The 25,164-nt window shown below is 33.9% G+C and overlaps 1 protein-coding gene across 1 annotated transcript in view; it reads left to right on the top strand.

Annotated features, from left to right (window-relative positions):
• Window positions 1-25,164, top strand: part of LOC129223027 (DC-STAMP domain-containing protein 2-like) — a 119,690-nt gene that overhangs the window by 62,268 nt on the left and 32,258 nt on the right. The window contains exons 4-5 of the mRNA XM_054857591.1: window positions 4,585-4,686; window positions 13,689-13,883. Of these exons, the coding sequence (XP_054713566.1) occupies window positions 4,585-4,686; window positions 13,689-13,883 (297 nt within the window). The remainder of the gene's footprint in view (window positions 1-4,584; window positions 4,687-13,688; window positions 13,884-25,164) is intronic.

The following is a 25,164-nucleotide window of genomic DNA, read 5'->3' as shown; positions in this document are numbered from 1 at the left end:
GCAGCTTCATCCTTGTTATGGACTCATCAGTCCGGAATATTAAAAAACAGAGCTGGAGGCAGATAACATCTCATTGAAGCTGAGCGCGCCGACGAGACTAGATTATTCAATGCTGAAAAATTAAGCCCCTCACAATTTTTGAAGTTCCCTGTGTACCTTTGAAGAGCAAGATATAAAAAGTGTTTTCATACATGACTTCGTTACTTCAATTAATTTTTAACTATTCTAATCAGCTCAGCCAGTAGAGATTTTTTTTTATTTTTTATGTTTTAGGAGGTTAGAGAATTATTTTCGAAGCACAATGGGCAAAAAAAAAAAAAAAAAAAAAAAAAAAAAAAAAAAAAAAAAAAAAAAAAAAAAATTCATTTAGCTATACTGGCAAAACAGCACGACACTAGGCACTGACAGATTATTAACACGATTCCCTGCTCTCCCAATTCCAAAAATCACGCATTGAAACTTTTCCGAAAGGTTAGTTTCGAATTGTTTTGTATGATAACTTATTAGAAAGTGGATCAAAATTTTAATTGTTACTAAACACTAATTTTTATTCATATTAAACCGATTTCATGAACACTTCCTGTTAGCTAATGTGTGTTTGGGACCGCACTGTGGTAATACATATTTAAGAAACTCGACCCCCCAAATGAAATGCTGAAATGCCGCCCCTGGTCCTTTCTTTTTCAAAAACATCGGCCAATTCCATCGGTTTTTCAATGTTTTTTAAAGCCGATGGGCCGATGTTTCCTGCAAGTTAGCATCGGCCGCCGATGCCGATGGCTAAATTGTTGAACCATCGGCGCCGATGCATCGGTCGAGTCCTAGTGTGTGTAGGCATGTGTGTTTGTGTATGTGTGCTGGCATAAGTGTGTGGGTAGTTGTGTGTATGAATGTGTGTGGGGGGAGGTATGTGTATGTGTGTGTAGGGATATGTGTTTGTGTCTGTGTGCAGTCATGAATGTGTGGGTAGTTGTGTGTATGTGTGTGGGCGCATGTTTTTGTGTGTGTATGTGTGGGTGTCTGTATGTATGCTTGTGTGTATGTGTTTGTGTATGTGTGTGTAGGTGTATGTGTGTGTATGTGTGGATGTATGTATGCGTGTGTGTATGTGTTTGTATGTGTGTATGTGTATAGGTGTATGTATGTGTATGTGTGTGTATGTGTATGTGTGTGTTTGTGTGTGTATGTGTTTGTGTGTGTCTGCGTGTAGTTGTGTATGTATGCGCGTGTGTGTAGGCCATGGATGCAACCTGGAGACGGCTTTCGCTATAGGAGCAGCATCGTGAGGAGCCCGTCGACGGTGATGGTGCGGAGGGTGGCGGTGTGAAAAATCAAAAGACGCTAAAAACAGTCAAATGAGAACAATAAGCAATCGTGATTGCTCAAAAAAAAAAAAAAAAAAAAAAAAAATTAATTTGAATTCTGAAATTTTGAATTCAAATTATGTTTTTCGCAATCACGAACTGAGACAGGACCCTACTCATTGGAGTTATTGTTTCTAGAAACGGCTCCTGTCCCCCCCCAAGCCTGCCTCTCCTTCTGGGCGGTTACGTGTGCATAGTTGTGTGTGTGCATAGTTGTGTGTGTGCGTAGATCTGTGTGTATGCACATAGGAGTGTGAGGGTATGTGTGTGAAGTGGTGTGTGTGTATGTGTGTGAACGTGCGTGTGTGTAGGACATGGACGACTCCGACCAGGAGAAGCGGGTAGCTCAAAACCGGAGCAGCCGCGCCGCGCCGCTACCAGAGGACGGTGAGCGGTGGTGCTGCATAGGCTTCTGGTTCAAGTTGAAAAAGGCACGGACACCAAAAACGGTCAAATGAGAACAATAAGCAATCGTGATTGCTCAAAAAAAAAAAAGAAAAAACTTTAAAAGAAGAAATATTGCAATGTGCAAAAAAGCTTGAAAAAAGAGTTTTTGGTAATTTTGTGAACTTTTACGGCTTATATGCGAACTTAATACTTACTGTAAAAATGATTCAGAAACGTTACTGGAAAATTATAGGCAGCTGATGTGCCCAATTTCTTCCAGTAACTTATCTTGCAAAAACCAGGAACGCTTTCCGCTAAAAGTCAGTAACCTTTCTGAAATTAACCTTGAAACTTTCTGAAGAAATGCGAAATATTCCCTATTAAAGCCAATCATATCTCTAGAACCTTCTAGAAAAATTAAGTAGGTTTAGTGTTATTGATTAGAACCTTCCTGATTTACCAAGAAGGCTCCATAGAAATCAGAACGACCACGGTCAAAGCTATGCAAGAAGGAACCAGCCATATCTCTTGCCTGCAGTTCCTGCCTTGCAAAGCTGTAGCTATCCATTGACTTTTTCGCTCATCGTTAAAAGCTTAGTCAACCTGGACAAGTCGTTAGCAATCATAGGCCGATACACTTAACAAACACGCTCATTCAATCTTTAAACTGGTTGCTAAAAATATTTTCCACAACAGTGAAAAGTCTGGACGCGTGCAATTGTAGGGATTCAGGAAACTTTTTTGTGATAATACTTGTTTTTACAGGAAAATAGATGAAAACGTGTGAAATCCTGAGACGTTCCACGCAAATAACCTGTAACGTTTCGGAATTTTTTTACATTGCTGCAAAGAATGTAAATAATTTTGAAGATACATGAAAAGAGTGTTAAAAAGAAGAATTTTAATGGGATTAGAACACAAATTTTGAACCTTTGTAGTTTCATAAAAATTTTGGAAAATTGACCTTTTTTTTCTATTTTCGGAATAATTCAAGCCTTGGTAAGACCCTCAAGGAGTTGTTCAAAATTGATAATATTTTACATGTGTATTTTACTTACACATGCACAGCTTTTGGTGGGTATTCCAAATTAAATTCGAAATTTCGATTTTTTTTCGATCCACCCTAATGTACATAAAGGTGATCATACATAAAAGCTTTTTTTTTTTTCATTGTACCTATACCTTACTAAGCAAGATATCCGAATCTTTCTTAGACGACAAACAATTAATTTGATTGACATGCTTGTAACAAAGCCAGTTAGTGATGCAAAAAATAAAGTGGACAAAGCGTTCAGCATAGCATTTCATATGATAATTAGAAAAGTGATTACACTCTATTCCATCATTATGTTCGAGTTTCTAGACACTTTTCTAGAAAACAAGACAATGTTTCAATTCTATTTTTATTCTCGTTATCATCTACGAAATAGGTGTTCTGAAGCGCTTTTTCACAACAATGATGCAAAGGAGTTATTTATTTTGAGCGTTTTCTTTCGTAAGTTGCTCACTTTGCAACACTCGAAGGAACTTGAGGAGCTTAATGAATATCAAAAAAAAAAAAAATGTTTTACGCTGACTGCAATATAATATCGATTAGTGTGTTTTTAAAAATGATATTAAAGCGGACGATTCAGTGAGAAATTGCGTTTCACAGTTTATTTTCCATTATTTACTAACTCTTTTAAAACTAATTTCATGGTGTCGAAGGGTAGACCGGCTATTTAATGAACACCAAAGCACAATTTCATTTTTGATAGTTCATAACATTGTTAAAAACCAAAGTACGGGACAGTAAAAGATTTCAATCGATACACAAAATTGATTAAAAAAATGAGAGAACATTTTTAGTTCTGCGTCACGTTTTTGTGTGGTGGAGCGAAAAAAGTGGAAAAACTTCCTGCACACAACACGTAGCATCCAGCCCCTGGCATTAATGTATGTAAAATGAATTGTTAATTTACTGGTTGGTCTAATCCTAGTCTATACTTCTTGCATCTCTTCGTGAAAATGACTCTCTCAATTTTGATTAAAAGTTCCTCCAAGTAAAAAATATTTAAAATAGTTTTGATATTAAGAAGTATAAAAGCGCGTACATGAGATAATGCACCACTTTATTACAACATAGCAACGCCAAGTTTTTCTATAGATAAGTAAATTCTTTTCGTGAGTAGGATTTGAATTAACTTCTTTCTTTGCCAATTCCAACTTTACGAAATCTTTTTCGCCACTTCACAACATTCACTTGCATCTAATTTTCTGAAAACGATGCTTTCCATAAAATTTACAATCACATGTGTTTCATTTTGTAGATTTTTTTAAAAAGCAAAATTAACTTTTATCTGCATCCAATTGATACATTCAGTTTATCCAATTATATTCTAGGAGAGCTGTTTGACTACTGTCTTGAAGATTTCAACTGCTGAATTATCTATCCCTGAACAGAGCATTTTGAGTGCTTTTTTTTCAATGTATTCCCAGTGGGAGTTCTTAATGTTTTCCATTAGTTTTCTTTGCATCACTAATCGAGGGCAGGAAACGTTTCTGGCATTCTCTGTCCATTGGAAATTTAGTTTTTTAACACTAAAGCAGAAAGACAGTAAAAAGGATTATGAAACAAATTGCGACACATATGTCATTAGATATATGTGTGTCAGGGAGAAGGGGATTCTATGGGGGTCAAAAAAAAAAAATATGATACAAATCGGTATCCACCAGTAAATACGTAACGTAATCTGCTTGGTTCCAGTTTAATTTCAGTTGAAAAAAAAGTCTTTTGGAAACACTTTTTAATGATTATTAGAGTGAAATTGTTTTGCTTATTTTCCTTTTACAGCGATCATCGATGTGATGCGTTCCATTTTACAAGCGTTGAAAAGTTTTGCTCGACAGATGAAAGCAGCGTTCATAGCCATACGAGACCTTTTTCTAGAAATCAGTAAGAGATTCAATTAGATTACATTATACTTGAAAAAAACTTTCATTCATTGTAGTATCATGAACTTTTTTATGTTGTTTGTGAATCAAATAGGGTAAAGTTTCACAACATGACAGTACTTCGTAAAATGGTGTACCTATGTATTTTTTAATACGTGCATTCGATATCTGCGGAGAATGTCTGAACTTGTTATGTAAGAGTTGATGTTTTGTGTTCAGACCACTAATCTGAGCTGCAATGGTGGAGGTCATAGGTGTTGGCTTCGTAATGATACTCACAAATACTTTAAATATTCGCAACTCCAATAAGCTATAGGGGGCGCTGCAGCCTCAGTGTAATGGTGGACGAAAAAGGTAAAACAAACAAATGTCGTAACTTATAACTAGCTTTGACGCTATGTGAATGACAATAATTTTTCATCGTGTTTGTAGGAAGCTTTCCATTCTATTCTTCTGAAATTACATTACACCACAAACTGTCCGAAGCCTGTAACTTGTCCGAAAGAAAACACGTGGAATGAAATGTTTTACCTCTTTCGGCAGTATTGTTAATCACCGCAAGGTAGCGTATTCGAGCTCTGGAGTTGCGAATAGGGGATGGCTCAACTTAGGTCCCATTACTTTGTTTGACCATATTTGTTGTTTAAAAAAAAAGTTATGGCCAAAAAACAGTAAATTTCATGCAATTTCCCTATTAAATGATTAAATATGAAACCCTGTGTTACAAAAGTTTGGTATCATACAACAGTAACATTAATAGTAATAGTAGTGATAACTTTGAATGAAGGTTTCTCTGAAGCAAGCATCAAGTTTCTTCAGTGTCATTGCTCTATAGTGGGGGTAAAGCTAAGGCCCCTATATGTACGAGCCGACGCATCAGTTTAAGATCAGTCATTTTGGATCGGGGCGCGTGTTTGAATGGTTGTCTATTATGGCAAGTTATCGTGCTTGGTGATTGATTTTTCACTGTGAGCAATTATTAGCGGAACGTGCACTATTTATTAAATGAAATATTACATTTGACCCCGAAACTTTGCTGTGGTAACAGTAGCTCCGCAACAATGAAAAATCCGATCCCAAATGGTAAACTTAAGCTGATGCGCCAGCCTGTATATGTAGCGACTCTGGGTAAACCTAGAGCCGCTATATAGATAGGCCGACGCATCAACTTAAGTTTAGCTATTTTGGATCGGATTTTTCATTGTTGCACTGTTAGGGTTACCAGAGCCAAGTTTTGGATTTCGTCAAATTTGACGAAAATAATATTTAATTTAATAAACAATTCACGTGCCGCCAATAATCGCTCGCAATGAAAAATCAGCAATTTGCAACTCCAACGAACTATAGGGGGCACTGCAGTCACTGTCTAATGGCGGAATTAAAAACCAAAACAAACGCATGTGGTAACGAAGAAAATGCTAAAAGTGTTGTGATTTTTTTTGTTATGTATGATTTTTTCGTTTTATTCATTTGAAAAGATTTTTCGAAGTCTTTTGGTTATTCTGACCCATATAGAAAGAGATTAGAAACCAAAAAGTATTACGAAAGTAAACAATTAATGCAGAACACACAGTAAGTTGTTCTGAAGCAGCCATTTTCACGATGTTGAATTCGGAATTCATAAACTATTGGTTCGCTTCGAACGGCATTTTCATTTTGTACCGTTTTTTCTATACATTAGTACATATTTAGTTCAGTTTCGTGACATTTCCGGCATTTGTTGACATTTTTGTCACATAGTGCACATACGTGGCAGACTGTCAAGAGTAACGTTTAACACTAGATAATTTATTTCTACGACTATATGATTGGATATCTAAAGAAATCATGCATTTAATTCACTCGTCATGGAAATGATTTACCTGATATGCGAAATCTTGTCAGGATACATTATTCTTTCACACAATTTTAAAACCATAACCCTATAAACAGATTTTTGGCGAACTTTTATTTTTTATTGTTCAAATTCTTATCGTTCTTTCTGGATTTTTCAATCTGTTCTGCGATAAATATTTTCAAGAAAATTTATTTGCATACTGTCTATTTTAGTAGCATACTGTAGTAACAAAGGTTATTTAAATCATTTATGTGGAATTAGGTTAAGGAAAAGTGTCCAGTCAATGTTGTTAAGTTCGTTTTTTTTTTCATCGAATTGAAAAACTGATATTTATTCAAATTCACTCAGAACAAAATAAATAAAATGTGTACTCACAGTTTATATATGGTGGTAGTTTTCTTTTCAGTTGATTGACCATTATTTCTTTTTACTTATCGAATTCTGTAATCTTACTATCATTTTATTCCACTCATGATAAAAATTAAAAATGGTTTAACTAAAAACGCGAAATCTCGCCAAGGCTACTTTGCTCGCACAATTCCAAAACTATAACCCTAAACAAATTTGGCGAAACCTTTCAGCTGAGAATAAAAGGAATAAAGTAAATTCTTTCTCGGTTAAACATTTTTCATTTTGTTCTACGATAATAAATTCAAGAAAATATTTTGCATGCTGTCCATTCCAACTAAATGCTGCTGTAAAATATGATTAGTTAAATTAATTTAAGATTAAAAAAAAACTCATATTCTTACAAATTCATACAAAACAATAAAAATTTTTACCTGTTATAACGTTATCCAATTTTGTTAATCCAGAGTTTTCTTGTTTACGCTTCCACCATTTAATACTTTTTTGAAAGAAATAAGGAAAACTAACATTATTTTGAGAAGCTCGAGAATACTACTAAGGGACGAATTAATTTCTGTTGTTGAAGGCGTTCTTAGACATGTTGAATGCGTTACTCAGAACAAACTGACCGCGTTTACGTCAACAAATACACGTGGAGCGCAACGTGGCAATGTTTTGGTTGCATTCGCAGTTTTATAAATCACCGCAAGGTAGCGTATTCGAGCGCTGGAGTTCCGAATGCGATAACTCGCCAGAAAAGATAACCATTCAAACACGCGCTCCGTCCAAAATGGCTAATCTTAAGCTGATGCGTCGGCTCGTATATATAGGAGCCTTAGGTAAAACTAACCTGGAAGCGATATAATTCAGTGATTAAGATCTGCTTAGCCTTCACATTGCTACCAGATTAGGTTTGCCTCATCTGGTAGCATGCCATTTTATCGTAATAATTTATGCCAATAACAGATGATTTGGGCTAAGTAAGGAGATACAGGATTGCATCACAAGCAACTTGTATGCTGTGAAATGTAAATTAATTAGCGTAATATTTAAATGATTATAATTATATTAACACACAAATGAATTCCAGAGAGGAACAAAGATAAATTTTTAGTGCCAGTTGCCGAGTTTAAGGCATGTTTATAGTTTTTTTTTTTTATTCATGGAGCATTTTTATGAAAAAAAAATAAAGTGAAGTTTCGTGATGGTAACTTCTTACTATATCTGAAATACATTTACACTAAAAAGAATGAAATATATTTAAAAAAAAAAAAAAAATAGAACCTACTTCAATATTGCTCTAAAAAGTGAAAAATAATTTTATTCTTTAAACACCATCAATAATACTTCTGAACATAATTTTTGAAGTTGGCGAAAAAACGATAAATAAAATCATTTACAGCCATAACTCAACTACAACTATAAATTTAACCAGGCCCAGTTTCTTCTTTACTACATACATTATGCATTGATGACAGCATATTTGAGTAATGATATAAATGCTTCGTTCCCAACTTTGGATGATTTTCGGGGGAAAAAAATCAACGAAGCATGGTTACCCTGGATTTTACTTTTTGTTTTTGCGCCAACTTCAAAAATTATGTTTAAAAGTATTATCGACGGTGTTTAAAGAATAAAATTATTTTTCACTTTTTAGAGTAATTTTGAAGTCGGTTCTATTTTTTTTTTTCAAAATTTTTTTAAGTTATCCTTTTAATTTAAATTTGTGTTAATAATAGTAGAGTGTTAATATATTTCCAAATTAGTAAATTTGAGATTGTACTGGTAATTTATAATTTTGGTAGTCTGTCTAAAATTGATGTATTTCCCCTAAGTCATTATTCTCACCTCAGAAATAATGACATTGATATGTTCTGTCACGGAGGTGAGGAATTTTCCATTAATATAGGCCTAAAGGATAAATTTTGTAGGGAAAGAAAATTTTTCTTTGTTACTATAATCTGCACATGTTAAGCATAGAAAACAACAACTTTTTGCATTAATTTACATCCCTGAAATTCAAGTTCACGGAGGTGAGGATTCCCAATCACTACACTTGTTAAAAAAAAAAAATCATCTTTTTATTTTTCAATAAAAATCTTACAACTTCTTTATGACTGAAAATCAACACCCTTGTATCATGGGAAATAAACTGTAATGCTATTATTGTAATTTGTTAATGAGCATATTATGTTCGGGTGACGGAGGTGAGAATTTATTGTGTGACGTAAATCCTTATCCCCCTCAAACGAACAAAAACACAATATTAAAGAATTAAATATACTTAAGCGATTAGTATTTGAGACACTTGTGAAAGAAATAATAAATACATACTTTTAATTAAACAAGTTATTAAACAGCAAAAACTGTCACATCAAGTGTATGACATGCCACGGAGGTGAGAATTCACATGTTGTGAACCAAAAATACATTAAAATAAAAATTATTATAAAAAAATTGTTGGCAGGTTTAAATAGATATATTTGTGATGAAATTAAAAGGCATTGTTAAATAAATTGTTCCTTAAATGTTTTACTGTAGAAGGTTACGTGAGACAGAAAAGTTAGGCTTTTGAAGAATGGCCCATATCCAACATACTTTATAGGAGGAAAGTGTTTTAAAATAAAAATAAAAAAAATAAATAAATAAAACTAAATAAAAACTAAAATAAAAACTAAAAATTCGTAAATTAATTATGTAAGTAAAGAAATAATGCTGAAAACGTTCGTACATGATGAGCTCTCACCCATTTCATTTGAGCAATTGTATTAATTTGATATTCTACGATTTACACAGTGAACCTTCCAGATTTGCGTCGCTTCAAGACTCGGTTGAATCGACTATCTTAATAAATAAAAATCTTCTGTGCGGACGTTTGTCACCATAAGGATTTTAAACGGCTGGACCGATTTAGATCAAATTTTTGGTGTGTAATTAAACTGTGACAAGCATGGTTTCGAAGCGCGATGGATTGAATCAGAAACGTTTTCGTTAATTAATTAATTAATTTAAACATTGGATGGTTATATATCCCAAATGATTAATATTTATTTTAACCTATTGTTGAGCGAGAACTGAAATAAATATTTAACCCGTTGCCAAAGGACAATAAGAAAACCAGCTCTGCTTTTTGTAATGAAATTTCCTACTGTGATATGTCAATTGAGAAAAGATAAAACATTAAAGAGAGAGAGAGAGAGAGAGAGAGAGAGTGAAGCCTTCATTTCTTGAAAGCTACGATTTTAGGTCCCGTGATGTATTTTAAAGTAAAGTACTGGAAGGTTCACGCAAAATGTCGTCGTAATTGAACCATGTGACCGGATCGGTGCTTTAGGTTTTCCTAACCAAATGATCAGAAAGTACCGTACCTAGCAACATTTGTTTCTCGGAATTTTGGCACCAATGGCAATAATATTTTAAGGATTATCAAACTAATCAGTACATTATTAAAGGGAAAAAAAGGTGGAATTTAAAGACGAAACAAATTTTATTTTCTTCCGGATAAATTACAACAGGGTAGTTCTGTATACAAAAGATCAGTGCAATGGAAGATCTTTATCTTTGGTGGAAAGAACAAATTAGGCAAGATATGAAGTTTAAAAAGTTTTCGTTCAAAATATCGGATTACTAATCGGTCGGAGTTGGCTTCGCACACTGATCGGCTGGATTACCGTAACGTAGTGGTTTGGCGACTTTGGCTATAAACAATCGAGTTGCGTAATCATTTGTTTTCATTTTAAAGCTACTGTTAATGTAATTTATTGTATTTTTTTTTCAATTGGCGAAATATTTCAAATTGCAAAGAATTGTTTTTCGTTTTTAAAGAGTATTAGTCATTTTAGTTGAAGAATGTGTTTATTTTACATCGGGAGAGGAGGGGTGGAGGGATGAGTGATTTTCATTTATTCAGAGAACTGTTTTTACCTTTATCATTTTCTTAAGCGAATTCCTTTCGGTTGTTTTATTCTTTTTCATATGGGGGATGTTGCAGCGGGATTTCCCGTTTGTTCTAGATGGGTAGTTAGTTTTTTACTCTTAATATCTGAGGACGCTTCTTATCCTTTGAGTATGGGTGAAGGAACAAATCATCGAGTACGGGAGAAAAAATAGTTAATAAACCAACTGCTCAGTGGGCATTAGATAAATCAAGTTGTAATAAATTCTATACGCATTCTGACACCAAGCAGCTTCAAACATTTTCTTTTTACTTATTTTTTCAATTAAACGGTTCAAACACTTAATAGTTTATTGAAATTTTTTAACTTTTCAATTTACTAAGTTTGAACAGAACAACGTCTGTCGGGTCTTCTAGTTTACAATAAGTTTAAAATTACCTTCTTTTTTTTTCGCGGTTACAGGTATTGTTTGGATTTTAAATTTTATAAACTAAGATTTGTTTCAAAATAAGATCCTTTCATTTGTGAAATGATATTTAATGTACATGTACATGATCGACATTTTCACAAAAACAGAATTGGAAATGAACGAGATGAATTAACCGTTCGCTAAAACTATTTATTTATCAAGAGAAATGTTACAACTTTAAATCGCACAAATTCTCAGAGAACTACAGTCACATGTTACAAAGTTACAAGGAGCCTCTTTTTAATGCAGAAGAGTTGAGCTTATGGATGAAAAGACTTCCGACAAATGTAGATGATTTATGCGATTTAACGTTGAAATATTTTCTTTTACTTTTCTGCACAAAGCCATTTCTTTATTTCTTAATAATTTATTATTGAAAATCCAATTATTTTCTAAAAAGGTTTCAAGAAATAATACTTCATTTCAAAGCAACATATTAAGATGTTGAGCAATATAATCTATGTCATCGAAATCACAAATAATTAAGGAAATCTGATCAAAAGCATACATTTAAAGTGGAAATATGACAAAATTTTCAGCAGAAATAAAAGAAAAATACGCTCAGAGTCAATTTTGAAAAATTAAGCTCTCGCAGAGTTGACATCAAAAATGCATGATACTGAAGTTTTTACCGATTGTAATGTGATTAGCATAACGTAAATATACAATATCTTTTGTTTAAAAAAATTCTGAAGCGCATTATTGAATTGGCTAAATATCCCAGAGAGGAAACGTTCCAACTTCTAATTTAAATAAAAACAAACGTAACAACTCATGAGCTTTGAACATACATGACAAAATCAATAGATATTTTTTCAGCATTAGTGTTTTGTTTCACTTTTACGTCATTTTATGCTGTCATCTTATGCGCTAGAGAGCAAGAGATTTCATTTTAGAAGAAATTCGCATGAACATAATTTGGTTTTTCATAAATGACCTTGTTTTAAAAAAAAAGTACTTTGTTTTAACGATTTTCGTTTTCAGAGTTAAGTGCTGTTTTACTTTTTTTTCCTATCACTGCTAGATTTTTTTAAATAATTTTTTTTATTACTTTCATAGCCTTTATTTGCGCGCTTGTGAAAGAATTGAATTCTTAGAGTTTTATCACCTTATAATCATACATTTTAGTATTTTTTCATGGTTTGAGTACATTTACGACTAAATTTTAATGCTATTTCATCTTTGCAGAAGTCCTCTATAGTTTAATCTGCTTTACTAATAATAAAGCTAAATGTCTGGATCTCTGTCCGGATGTCTGTCAGGATGCCTGTGACGAGCATAGCGCCCAGACCGTTCGACTGATTTTTATGAAATTTGGCACAAATTTAGTTTGTAGCACGGGGGTGTGCACCTTGAAGCGATTTTTCAAAAATTTGATCTTGTTCTTTTTCTATTCCTATTTTAAGAGCATTTTACCGAGCAAGTTATCATAACATGGACGAGTAAATTATGATAACACGAAACCGTAACATGGGCGAGCAGATGAACGTAGCAAATTGGCAAGAAATTCATCATCCATTATTTATAAATATATAGGCAAACCAAGTGACCTTTTAATTTTCTACTACGAACAAAGCCGTGCGGGTACCACTAGTTGAATATATTTTAAAACTCGGTACATAAGTCCGTAAATAACTCACTTGAAAACTTAGCATAAAAACTCTTCAGATTTATGAGAGAAGGATAATCACTGTGAGCAGTCTGTTGCAGAAGGGAAATAACATGAAGCACCTTGCAGTAGAGGAATGTAAGTGCCAAAATTAAAAATTTGGAGATTACTAACACAAATGACAAGATTTAAGAGACAACCTCTCCTCTAAGAAAAATAAATACCTTTGTGCTGAAAAGTAAAGTAAGAAATAACATCGTCAAAAAGCACAAATTGCAGATTACTGCAGACACGTGTTTCGGCGTTACAAGGAACACCTTTTTCAATGCAAAAAGTAATGAGCTTATGGATGAAAAGACAAAAGCTTTTGTCAGATGTCTTTTTATAGGTATCTTAACATCTAGTACCTGTCTAATTTGCAGTTCTGGCAATACGAATGCTGCTCATCTCCTCTCCTGCTCGAAACTTGACCCAACTGATTAAAAACTAAAATTTCTGGGGAAGCTTTATTGGTCTGCGTGATCTGTCAATCTGCCATGGACTCCCTGAAATGACCTTCTCTTTATTTCTGCTACAATTGTAAAATCCTCAACTTTACATATTTCTTTTTGATTTTAAATTGTTGCTTTTGTTGTATGTTCAATTGTTTATTGTACTTTTTTTTCTTCTCTGCCTTTTACATGGATTAATATCTTCCTGAATGAAGTCATATTTAACAACAACATATTAAAATTCTCTCTTTAGTATTAGAAGTTTCCTTAACATCAGACAAGTTGTTATGGCTTCTTGAAGTAAGTGTTTCAAAAGCTCCAAATGATGAGATATTTTTGCCTCTTTTTTTCAGTGAACGCAATAAAATCGATGTTTAAATGGTTACTCAGCATGGTAAATATATGTTCCAACAAATACGGAAGTCCTTACGAGCGATGCACCCAGGCTTTTGATAGTGCCATTGAAGACTGTAATAATAAGCTGGGAATTTTCGGCTTTTTGTGCTACATCGTCGAAGCAGTAAAGCAGATCTGCCACATAGCCAGAAGTAAGAAAGCAGCGATTATAAAATTTTGTTCTTCCTAATAACGCTCGCTGAGAAGTTGATAGAAAATGATCAGGACGCGAAGGTGTCTATTTATACCTACTCAATACCAGCATTAATATTATGAGCCGGAGTGGTTACATTAATTTAGTTTAACTTGGCAGCATCTTCGTAAACTCGTACTTCTTCATATTTTAAAAAGGAATTTGAGAAATCCCAACACTGTCCTCTGCTGCAAAGTTATCATAAAGTGAAATCTCGTTACAACGAAATTAAGAGACAGAAAATTTCATTCGTTGCAATGGATATTTCGTGAAATAAAATTCAAGCGATGCAATGGCAGGTAAACTGGGGCTGGACATTAATTTCACTGAAACGGATATTTAGCGGTATCGGTGTTCGTTGTAACAGAAGTTCATTGTTCAAGTTTTCTACTTTTTATTTTGCGAAATTAGTTTGAAATACAATTCACAGATCATTGCATAAGGGGCTGTCCACAAATGATGCCCCGCTTTAAGAGGGAGAGCGGTCCATGAAGTTGTTACAGTTTAAGACAAGTGGGAGGGAGAGGGTGACAAGAAGTGTGACATCACTCATTTTTCTTTAACTACGAGTACAACATGTGTATAAAAAATGTCGTGACATGCGATAAAGCTAGTAAAGAAGAAATGTGACTGCGACTCTGAAATGACTGTTTGGGAGCTTCTCTTGAATGCTGATTTGATGTTGTAGAAATCTCTCGTCCTACATAGTAATATTCTATGCAATATATATAAATGTTACAAATTCAGTAAAATTCCTCTTAGCGGACACCTCTCAAATGCGGACACCCCTCTTATGCGGACAATTTTTAATTCTCCCATTCGAAAGCAGATAACATTATTAAACCCCTGTCCTGCGGACACCCATCTATTGCGGACAAAAATATTTGTCCCGTTAGTGTCCACATTAGAGGGGTTTTACTGTATTTGACGTTATTTAAATCTCCCGTTCAAAATTGTAAAATTCAATGCGATGTAAGTTGTTCGTTGCAATTATAGAAATCTTGTAATGCTATGAAATTTTAAAAAATCGAGAGTTTTTAAACATTTGGAAATTTTATTTTTCTTGTTCTAAATTGCACTACTTTTGCTGAAATAATTTATTTTAGACCGCATTTTCAATACGGTTCCGAGTAACCCTAAGTGTCAGGATAACTTTGACCCAGGTTAATTTTAAAATTATTTTCTTAATTCCAGGTTCTTTTTTTATGTTTTTTCAACAATCACGATTTTTCATTGTTTTCATTTCATCCATATCCCCTAGAATCGACATTTTTATACAGAACCTTTTTGACTTTACACAATCCTCTTTAGACAACAACAGCATCCTCCCCTTGGTATTCGTTTGGAAATTGACGTCTTGAGTTCAAGTTATGTTTTCCGAAATTGTGATTACGATAGGAGCAATTTGTAGAAACTCTAAATCGGAACCTAACGAATTGGGATCCTATAGCAATTCATCTTTGCGAAAAACATAATTTGAATCTAATATGTCAAAATTCAAATTTTTTTTACAAAATACCTTTGGAAGGTTTTTTTTTTAAGTTTTATAATTATGAATAAAATTAACTCTACTAAAGTATGAGTGGGGCATTTAAAGGAAGAGAAAATGTGAAAAAAGTTACGTGAATGACTCTGCAACATTTTCATCGAAAATTTCTTGTTCTAAAAAGTCAAGATTTAGAACGTTATAACTGTTTCTTAAACCTTGTAGTTAAGGAATTCTCCAAAATTTATTCGAAATAAATTCCAAGAATATTTTCAGTTTCGAGAACCGAATTTAGAGAAGCGCTATCAATAGCTTCAGGGTACAATTTTACTTTGCTACAGGTAATATACTGCATTGAACTTGAAATAATAATTATATAATTCGAATTAAATTAATTAAGGGCTACCAGCTATAGCGGGACTCGTTGGACCTAGAGTTGGGTTGGACCAGTCTCAATTATTTTAAAACTGCATTTTTTTTAATAATTCCGCTTTATGACCAAAGGTTGGACCTAGTAGCTCTTCAAATCTTTTAGTGAATCATGTCCCACACTTAGTATTGACAAGTTTTTATTCCAGCAAGTTGGATTTCCGCGCTGTTGTGTAACTTTCAAAAGTCAACAACTTATTTTTTTCGTAACACTGGTTTCAAAAAGATTGGAGCTTTAACTCGAATTACTGCCATAATGTAAGTTCATTTATTGGATAATTATCTGCAGTTTGTTTAGTTTTCCCGAGAAAAAAAAATAGTTTCACATTTTGTTAGTTAGGAACATGGGGTACGTTGCTCTACTATTTTGAACTACTATACCCAAAGTAATTTTGAAAATAATGATTAAGAAATGTATGTACAAGGCAATTTTTAGCTCTCACAACAATTATATTAGTATTCTTATTTTTACATACTTAGTTACACTTGCACATAGCTACGCATTTTAAAATACACAAGCTTTAAATTAGTAATGATGAAATTGGAGCAATATTTAAGTATAACGATTCTACAGTTTATCTTTTTAAGCACTTTTATTATATTTGACCTGATTGTCACTGAGTAATCTGAGGCTTGCTTTTGTTCATATCTCAGCAACTAGACCACTCAGAGACTTTGGGATTTCACTAAATGATTTGCTTAATCTTAAAGTACAACTTTACACTAAAATATTCAAATCTAAAATAAAATTATTATTTCGGTTAGGATGGAAAACAGCAAATTTCATGTAGTTTCCCCATTAAATGTTTAAATATAAAATCCATTGTTACAAATTTTGTTGCCTTACAACAGCAGTATTAATAATAATTATGATAAAAGATTTTAATCAAGACTTCTCTGGAGCAAGCATGAAATTTATCCACTCTCATTGCTTTCTTAGGATTTTTATCCTCATAAATTCGAATAACCGTAAACAGGGATAAGAAAAGAGAGACATATCAGGATCTTTATCACGAGTAACTTGTATATTTTGAAACGTAAATTAATTTTTGAAACCTTTAATATTTAAATGGTTTTGATTGAATTAGCAGACGAATAAATCCTAGAGAGGAACAAGGATTAGTTTTAGACACAGTGTAATAGTTTTTTTTTTCGTTTCATTTCGGAGCATTTATACGAAAAAATAAGGTGAAGTTTCGTGATAGTAGCACTATACTATTTCTGAAATACATTTACACGAGATTTTTTTTTTAAATACTGAGCACTTTTCACTTTTCATAATGCACTCAAAAGGATAAAATAACTTTTCTGGGTCAAAAACGACAATTTAAGTATTCCTGTAGTTTTAAAAAATTCCAAGAAAATGACACCACAAAGAAAAGTGCGGTTCTAGCCATTTCAAACCAAACCTTCCCAACAAGAAAAATATGCCTGCTTCAACACTCAAAGTTATGTGATTGAAAGCTAGATAACGATAAAAAATTCTCTTCATGTCTTGAGTCGCACTTTTCTTCGTTTGTGGTGCCATTCTCTTGGAATTTTTGAAAACTACAGGAATACTTAAATTGTCCTTTCTTACCCAGAAAAGTTATTTTGTCTTTTTGAGTGCCTTATGAAAAGTGCTTGGTATTTTTTTAAAAATTCTGTTATTTACTAAAAGTATAAGCTCAATCTGCAATTTCGTGGCACTCGTCTATTATTTTAAAAACTGTCTTAAAGTGTTTCAAAACAATCAAATACGTAATGCACGCTGTAGTAAAGCCTTATTGGAAATTAATTTTCCTTATCTTAGTTTCTCATGATCTTCCTTCTCTTTAAAAAAAATAATAAAAATAAAATTAATTTGAATTTTGACGTCTTAAATTCAAATTATGTTTTTCGCAATCACGAGTGTGTGCATGTAGGCGTGTGTGTTTGTGTGTTGGGGTATGTGGTGTTTGTGTGTAGGGGGTATGTGTATGTGTGTGTAGGCATATGTGTTTGTATCTGTGTGCAGGCATGAATGTGTGGGTAGTGGTGTGTATGTGTTTGTGTGTGTATGTGTGTAGGTGTATGTGTGTATGTGTTTGTGTGTGTATTTGTGTATGTGTGCGCGTGTGTGTGTGTTGTTATGTATGTATGCGCATGGGTGTAGGACACGGCAACCTGCAGACCGCTTTCGCTATAGGAGCAGCATCGTGAGGAACCGGTCGACGGTGATGGTGCGGAGGGTGGCGGTGGGAAAATAAAATGATAGGACGCCAAAAACAGTCAAATGAAAGAAATAAGCAATCGTGATTGCTCAATAAAAAAAAAAAAAGAAAAATTAATTTGAATTTTGACATCTTGAATTCAAATTATGTTTTTCGCAATCACGAGTGTGTGTATGTAGGCGTGTGTGTTTGTGTGTAATGGGTATGTGTATGTGTGTGTAGGCATGTGTGTTTGTGTCTGTGTGCTGGCATAAGTGTGTGGGTAGTTGTGTGTATGAATGTGTGTGGGGGAGGGTATGTGTATGTGTGTGTGGACATATGTGTTTGTGTCTGTGTGCAGGCATGAATGTGTGTGTATGTTTTTGTGCGTGTATGTGTAGGTGTCTGTAAGTATGCGTGTATGTATGTGTATGTGTGTGTATGTGTTTGTGTGTATGTGGGCGTGTGTGCGTGTAAAAAGAAAACGAGAACAAGATTGAGGAGAATAACAAACTGTAGGAGACCGTTAAAATCAAAAATTTTCAGACATTACTTTTTTAGAAGTTTTAAACTATTAAACTTCTTCTCTCTATATATATATATATATATATCATAAAATAAATCTCGTATAAGATTACATACGAAACGTATTTTATGATATATATATAGAGAGAGAGAGAAGAGAAGAGAAGAGAAAATTGTTTATCCTCATATAAATAATAGCCGATGATCGAGTAACCCGCGTGTTTCAACAATGAAACTCGCTCCACTGCATGATAATTTGATAATATGTTTTGTTAATTTTTAACATGCAAGGAAAGGCTTTATTGTGACAAGGATGAACTCGATCCGGTAAGCTAATATGTTTTACTGGTAAGACTGTGTCATTTCAGGGGAATTAAGAAACGAAAAAGCGGTCAGCTATGAACGCTATTTGCTGCAGTTTACGGTTAATCCACTGGAGTTAGGGTTAAAATTTCAACTATCAAAATATCACCAAACAAGCTATTGCTTCGATCAAAGGCATAAGAATAGAAGCAATTTTCACTCGTCATACCTTGACGGGCGACTTTCCAGTTAATTAATAACATTTATTGAAGAAACAATACGTGAAAATGACATAATACAGGCTTTTTGCAATACATTCATGTTTCTGTGTTTCATCAAGTGGTTTGATTAGAAAAAAAGTAATAATAAATTAAGTTTTTGTTTTCGACTTGTCTTGGAAATCTGCAGCTAGACTTGCTTCGCAACTCATATTAGATTAACAGCACACAATATAGCTAATTTTTTAAAACTACATTACATTATACAATTTGAATATGTAAGTGTTTGTTAAACTGATCTTTGACCAGTTCATCCAACGGATGATATTTTTTTCCAATGTTTAATTTTAGAAATTTGTTGCCAAGTTTCGGCAAAACGTCCAATAATTCTAGCAAGACATATGCATTAATTGCTCCCTGAATTTCAATATTTCTAAAAATAAATTCATACTTAAAGTACTTTTTCTTTTAATTTTGCAAAAATATTTTCCATCACACTTATATTATTTATAGAGAATATATCGAAATGTTAAAAATGTTCGCCCACTCTTCCTTAATATGTTTAAGCTGACTTCATTTCTTTTGAATAATTTATTGAGCGAGGAGAAAATGGAAGAACGAAGTGAGAAACAGGATTCTTTACAAACTAAATATTTAATTCCGAGTTACATTTTTCGGAATTGAATTGAGTAGTTGTTTCTATTTTTGGAAAATTTTTAAACTTAGAATTCCAATAGTTAAAACATTACCTCCTTTTTAAGCATTCTTTTTAACGGAATGAAAATTTGGAAGTTGTGATCAATAATGATAAAGGCGTTTAAAACATAAAGTACCCTTCAAGCGCAGTTATGAATGACAGTAAATATTATACACCGATAAATGGAGAAATCAATTAGTGGACGAATACTATTTACATTAATGGACAACATTCAAATGTAGTTCAAATTCCTTGAAACCTCAAAACATGGGTGGGAAATATTATTGCAACTTTGTGTTTTAATAACGTTGATTTTGTTTGTACTATTTCTAGCAAAAGTAAAATTTTTTGTTTATTGCCATACGTGCTTGAATGAATTTAAATTCTGATTTGTTAGAAACGTTTCGTAATATATATTACACATATATTATTATTTTTAGAGCGAACTTCCATTCACGATGCTTAATTTAATAATAAATTTTTTTGACACAACTTTCTTTTCCGAAAATACAGCAGATATTCTTATGGTACTCTTTCATTGTTTTGTAGTAAAATTAATAAAGTATTTGCACTGTTATAAGAAATATTTTTTTCCTTCAGCAATTTCTATTTATTATAGTAGGGGTTCTCATTTTTCCCCCAATTCAAGGCACCATTCGAAGAATTTGAGTTTTCTCACGACACCCCAGTCTATTTCTATTGTATACATATTATTGATACTTTGCGACACCCCTCGTCTCTTCTTGCGGCACCCTGGGGTGCCGCAGGAAGAGATCACGGTGCAGCTGCGCCCACTTTGGGAACCCCTGTGTTATAGAATTTATAAGAGCGGGAAAATCTCTTTTTGCGAAGTATGCTTCTACACAGTTAGAAATTGGCATCGCAACACATAAAAGTTTGACTGACTCATCCGCTTTTGACAGATATTCCCCTCATATTATTCGTTTTATGCATTGCTCATTTGGAAGAAGAATGCCATAATACGAGGAAATGAAATTTTACTGGAGAATGTTTGAAGTTTAACTCTTCAGGCAATTTGCATTAAGAAAAGTAAGCTTGCTGAGCTCCCCAGTGGTTAATATTAGAACAAAAAATCTGTCATTATTTTCCAAAAAAGATGACGTCATTTGAAGCCCTTTAAGCAAAAAAATAAATAAATAAAATAAAATAAAATAAAAATTTCGCATTGTGACACTCTTTTTCCAAACGAGCGACATATTTTCTAGTAGTTTCGTCCAAATAAAAGTAAACATGATAGTGAGACCTTTTTACAGACATAAAAAGTAATGTTCTGGAACTTTACAAACTCATTAATTACAACATAAGGGGTGACTTCATATTATTTAGATAAACGAAAGGCCTTGAATTGTTTACATTGATAAATGCAGATTAAGCAGAATTGAGAATCTGCAGACTGCAGTCGGAGACAGTCGCAACAGTACTCTAGACACTATTAGTGGAAGCAGTTGTTAGTAATATGCAATTTTCCAAAGAAGAAAAAATTTTGCATAAAGGAATTTGTTGAATTGTGTCTTTTGATTCAAGGCAACATTTTATTTTTACGTCAACGTTTCGTTACGACGCGTTGTTGATTTCCGTTCCTATAATTTTATGAAACTTTAAAGTGCCACGTTTGGAAAAGTTAGTTAGTCGCAATAACATATCCCTTGAGGAACACTGTCACCACTCAAAAAAAAAAAAAAAAAAAAAAAAAAAAAAAGACAGAGAGAGAGAAAATTTTGGAAAATAAATAAAGTCTGTAAAAATAATTAGTTATGATGCAGTCGATAATCGGGGACACCCTAATGGACGGTCAGGAAAACCAGGAGTGCAAATGAACTCAAGTAAAATTTGCTGAAGACAGTGCGAAATTTTCGGAAGCCCCCCCCCCCTTGATTCGTAAAACTTCTTCAAATATGCTTACAAAATCATTGAAAAAAACATTTTAAAAGTTTTTTCTTTTTTCAAATAAAATTTTTCAGGTTTAGAATGTTGCCAGACAGAAATTTTCAGAAACGGCAACCCAAAATTTTCGGAAATTTCGGATCACAAACACCCTTGTTGAGACCTCCCAAAAATTTCTTTATTCGGAAAATTTTGTCTGATGATTTGGCAAAATTATCATTATTCTGCGAAATATGGTGTTCCATGCGACAAAATTATCACCATTCGGTTTAAATTTGGAGTATCATTCCGCAAATTGAGAATTTCTGCCCTCAAAAAAATTTAAGTTAGGAGGCGTCCTCTCGATAGTATGCTAATTTTGAACATTTTGAGACTCTTGCATTCTTTCGAGACTTTATTGTAGTACAGTATTTTGTCTTCAGAAAGTTTTACACTAGCAAAGATTTTGCTTTTCAGATTTTAAAGCAAATCATTTTTTTATTGTTAAAAACTGTAACTTAAAACACGCACACATAAATACAGCACCTAGAACTAAACGGAACCAGGAATGTTTGAGACTCTGCTGTATTTGTTTTTTATGTTACAATTTTTGTGACCCACTACAGCGTAGCTTCCCAATATTCTGGGTATAGCATATACTATGGTATATCATATGTAATACCATGTTAAGGTATAACATATAGTTCAACATTAAATCATCTTCACTAAAAAACAAAAATGTTTTCGAAAGACTTTGAAAGGATAGTCGTAACCCCAGGCAACGATCCACAGTGGGGGTCCTGATTTGGCTGCCTAAAACTATGGCAAACTTAAACTTCCATCTCTTACACATTAAAAAAAATTATAAACAAACAGAGTGCCCGGTATTAAAAGATTTGATTATCATTAAATTACCCTGAAAATTTTAAGCTATATTTTTCAATTATAAAAGCAAAACATATTAAATAGATTACGATCACGAGTAAACTTAATTTTAATTTTCTAATTTAAATATCATTAAAAATATCAAGGGAAAAAACAACATGCCTTTTGACACAAAAGTTTACAGCATTTTCCTTTACATAAAAAAAAAGCAGCAGGTATAGCTTCTTCCTTGGCCTGCATATTCCGTGGATATGTCACCGATTGAACATGTGTGGGATTTCGTCGGGCGGTGTCTCGCTCGTGATCCTCGTCCTGTTGCTTCGACAGACGAACTTTGGTTGCGCATACAAACAATTTGGAATACTCTTCCGCAGGCAGATACAGTGAAACCTGTGTAAGTTGACCACTTGCGGTGCACTACTTTAGTGGTCAACTTTAGCAGGTGGTCAACTTATAGAGGTTGAATTATATGACACAGATCTAATTCTGTGCCTGAAAATAGCGGTCAACTTACAAGGGTGGTCAACTTTACAAGTTTTACTGTATTCAAACTATGTTTCACTCCATGTCGAGTCGTGTAGCAGCTCTTATTGCGGCGCGTGGTGGCCACACAAAATACTAATTTCTATCTCTTTTTATTGTTTGTTACTTTCTTCTATATCTAATATATAGAAGAAAGTATTGGATTCGGGCAAATTTTTGAATTTCGAATTTTGACGGATTCGAACGTTTTGAGGTGTGCTGAGTCCATTTCGACTGTTTTTGGAAAATGTCTGTCTGTCTGTGTGTGTGTGTGTGCGTATGTATGTGTGTGTGTATGTGTGTGTGTGTGTCACGTCTGTGTGTGACCAGTTTTTGTGGCCGCTCTACAGCAAAAACTACCGCATGAAATGGAATGAAATTTGGTACACATATGTGCCCCTATGTAAACTTGTGCCCATTGGTTTTTGGCGCGAATTCCTCCAAGGGGGGTGGAGCAATGGGACGTTTTTTGAGTTTCGCGTGCTTGCTATTCCTCAGGAAGTAACTGGCGGAATCAAAAAAAATTTGGTCCATATGTTGCCATTAACAGGAACAGGTGCTGATTCAATTTTGGCGTCAATAATTCAAACGGGGGTTGAGCAATAGAACGTTTTTTGTCGTCAATTGTGACTGCTGTATCTCAAGAAATAATGAACGGAATGAAAGAAAAATTTATCGGCAAGTAGCCCTTAGTGGGTATAAGAGCTGATTTTATTTCGGTGTCAAAAGCTGAAAAGGGGGTGGCGCAATCGAATGTTCTTTTTTTTCATTGTGAGTGCCATATCTCAAGAAGTAATGCTACGTTCTGGATGAAATTTGGAACAAATGTGAATCTATTTGTAAATAGGCGTTGTTTCAATTTTGGCACCAATCGCTCCATGGGGGGCTGATTTTTTTTGTGTAAATAAAAATAGCTTTATAAATGCAACAATAAGAAAGATAAATTGTAATACTGTCGTCTGCTTATTTCACATGATTTTAATTTTTGGGAAATAATCGGAAATGTTATCGCAATGGTTTAAAATTAATAACTGTTGCCATTTTATGTTTGTTAACAAATAAAACATCTAATTAATTCAAGCAAGGCTTTTAAAATAACTTTCAAGTCGTTCTTTGCTTTGCTTTTGTGGAAATTCAGGAATTCGGACGGCCGTCAGATTTTTTTTTTTGCTGGGAATATTGCATTCTCTTCAAGCATAGGGATTGATCAGAATTCACAAGAAATATATAGAAGAAAGTTTCGTGATGGCCACAACATACTAGTTTGCTTTGAAAATGTAATCATTTATTTGTACCATTACCACTTAACTGTGCAGGGGCAGACTGGCCAAGTCGGCTAGTCGGGGATCCCCGACTGGGCCAACCGTCTAGTAAGCCACTTTAAGCAATTTTTTTTTTATTGAACTTCATACCTAATGTGTTTAAAAAAAGTAATTTGTTTACTCTATGTGAGAAAAGCGTTTGGAAACGTTTGTTTTAAGTCCACACGCGCGAATGCTTTCCTGTCTTATCAAATTTCTCTCTAGTTTTTAGAGTCCTGGGGGCCACGGCTCCCACTTGAGGAAACGGGAAGGGGCGAGAGAAAATAGGGTCGGGTGTGACCTGAAAAAGAGCCCGGGACGAAAGAGAAGCGTTAAAATCTTGTATGTGAACGTCTATTAACAAAAATTGAATGTGCCTGTACCATATGACAAAGCGGCTCCAACCCTTCTATAAATGCGCGGGCCATTCTTTGGAGTGTTTATACATGAGCAGCGGCATGCACAGGGACACCTGTTGGCCCGGTTCCGAGCCTGCAGGGGGAGGGGCCGAGATTTTTTAAATAAAGAATGAAATGTATGTAAGGACGTAGGGGGGTGGGGGTAAACAATATGGGGGCGTAGAAGTCCCTTGTGACGGGCCCCAAAATTTTTGTGCTCGCCCCTGTACATGAGAATCCTTTGAATACCAAAAAACTGCCAGAAACGAACGAAGTTTCTCTCCCCGTTCTCAATCGATTTCGTCAATCAGCCAACTTGATGCATACAAAAAGGGAAAATGATTTGAAGCTCCCAATGAAAGACCCAAACTGAAGAAGTGTTGAAATGCTACATCCTCAAAGACGGGAATAAAGAGATAAA

This window comes from Uloborus diversus, chromosome 5, assembly GCF_026930045.1.
Source record: "Uloborus diversus isolate 005 chromosome 5, Udiv.v.3.1, whole genome shotgun sequence".
Taxonomy (NCBI): domain Eukaryota; kingdom Metazoa; phylum Arthropoda; class Arachnida; order Araneae; family Uloboridae; genus Uloborus; species Uloborus diversus.
This window is presented reverse-complemented; position numbering and strand designations above follow the sequence as displayed.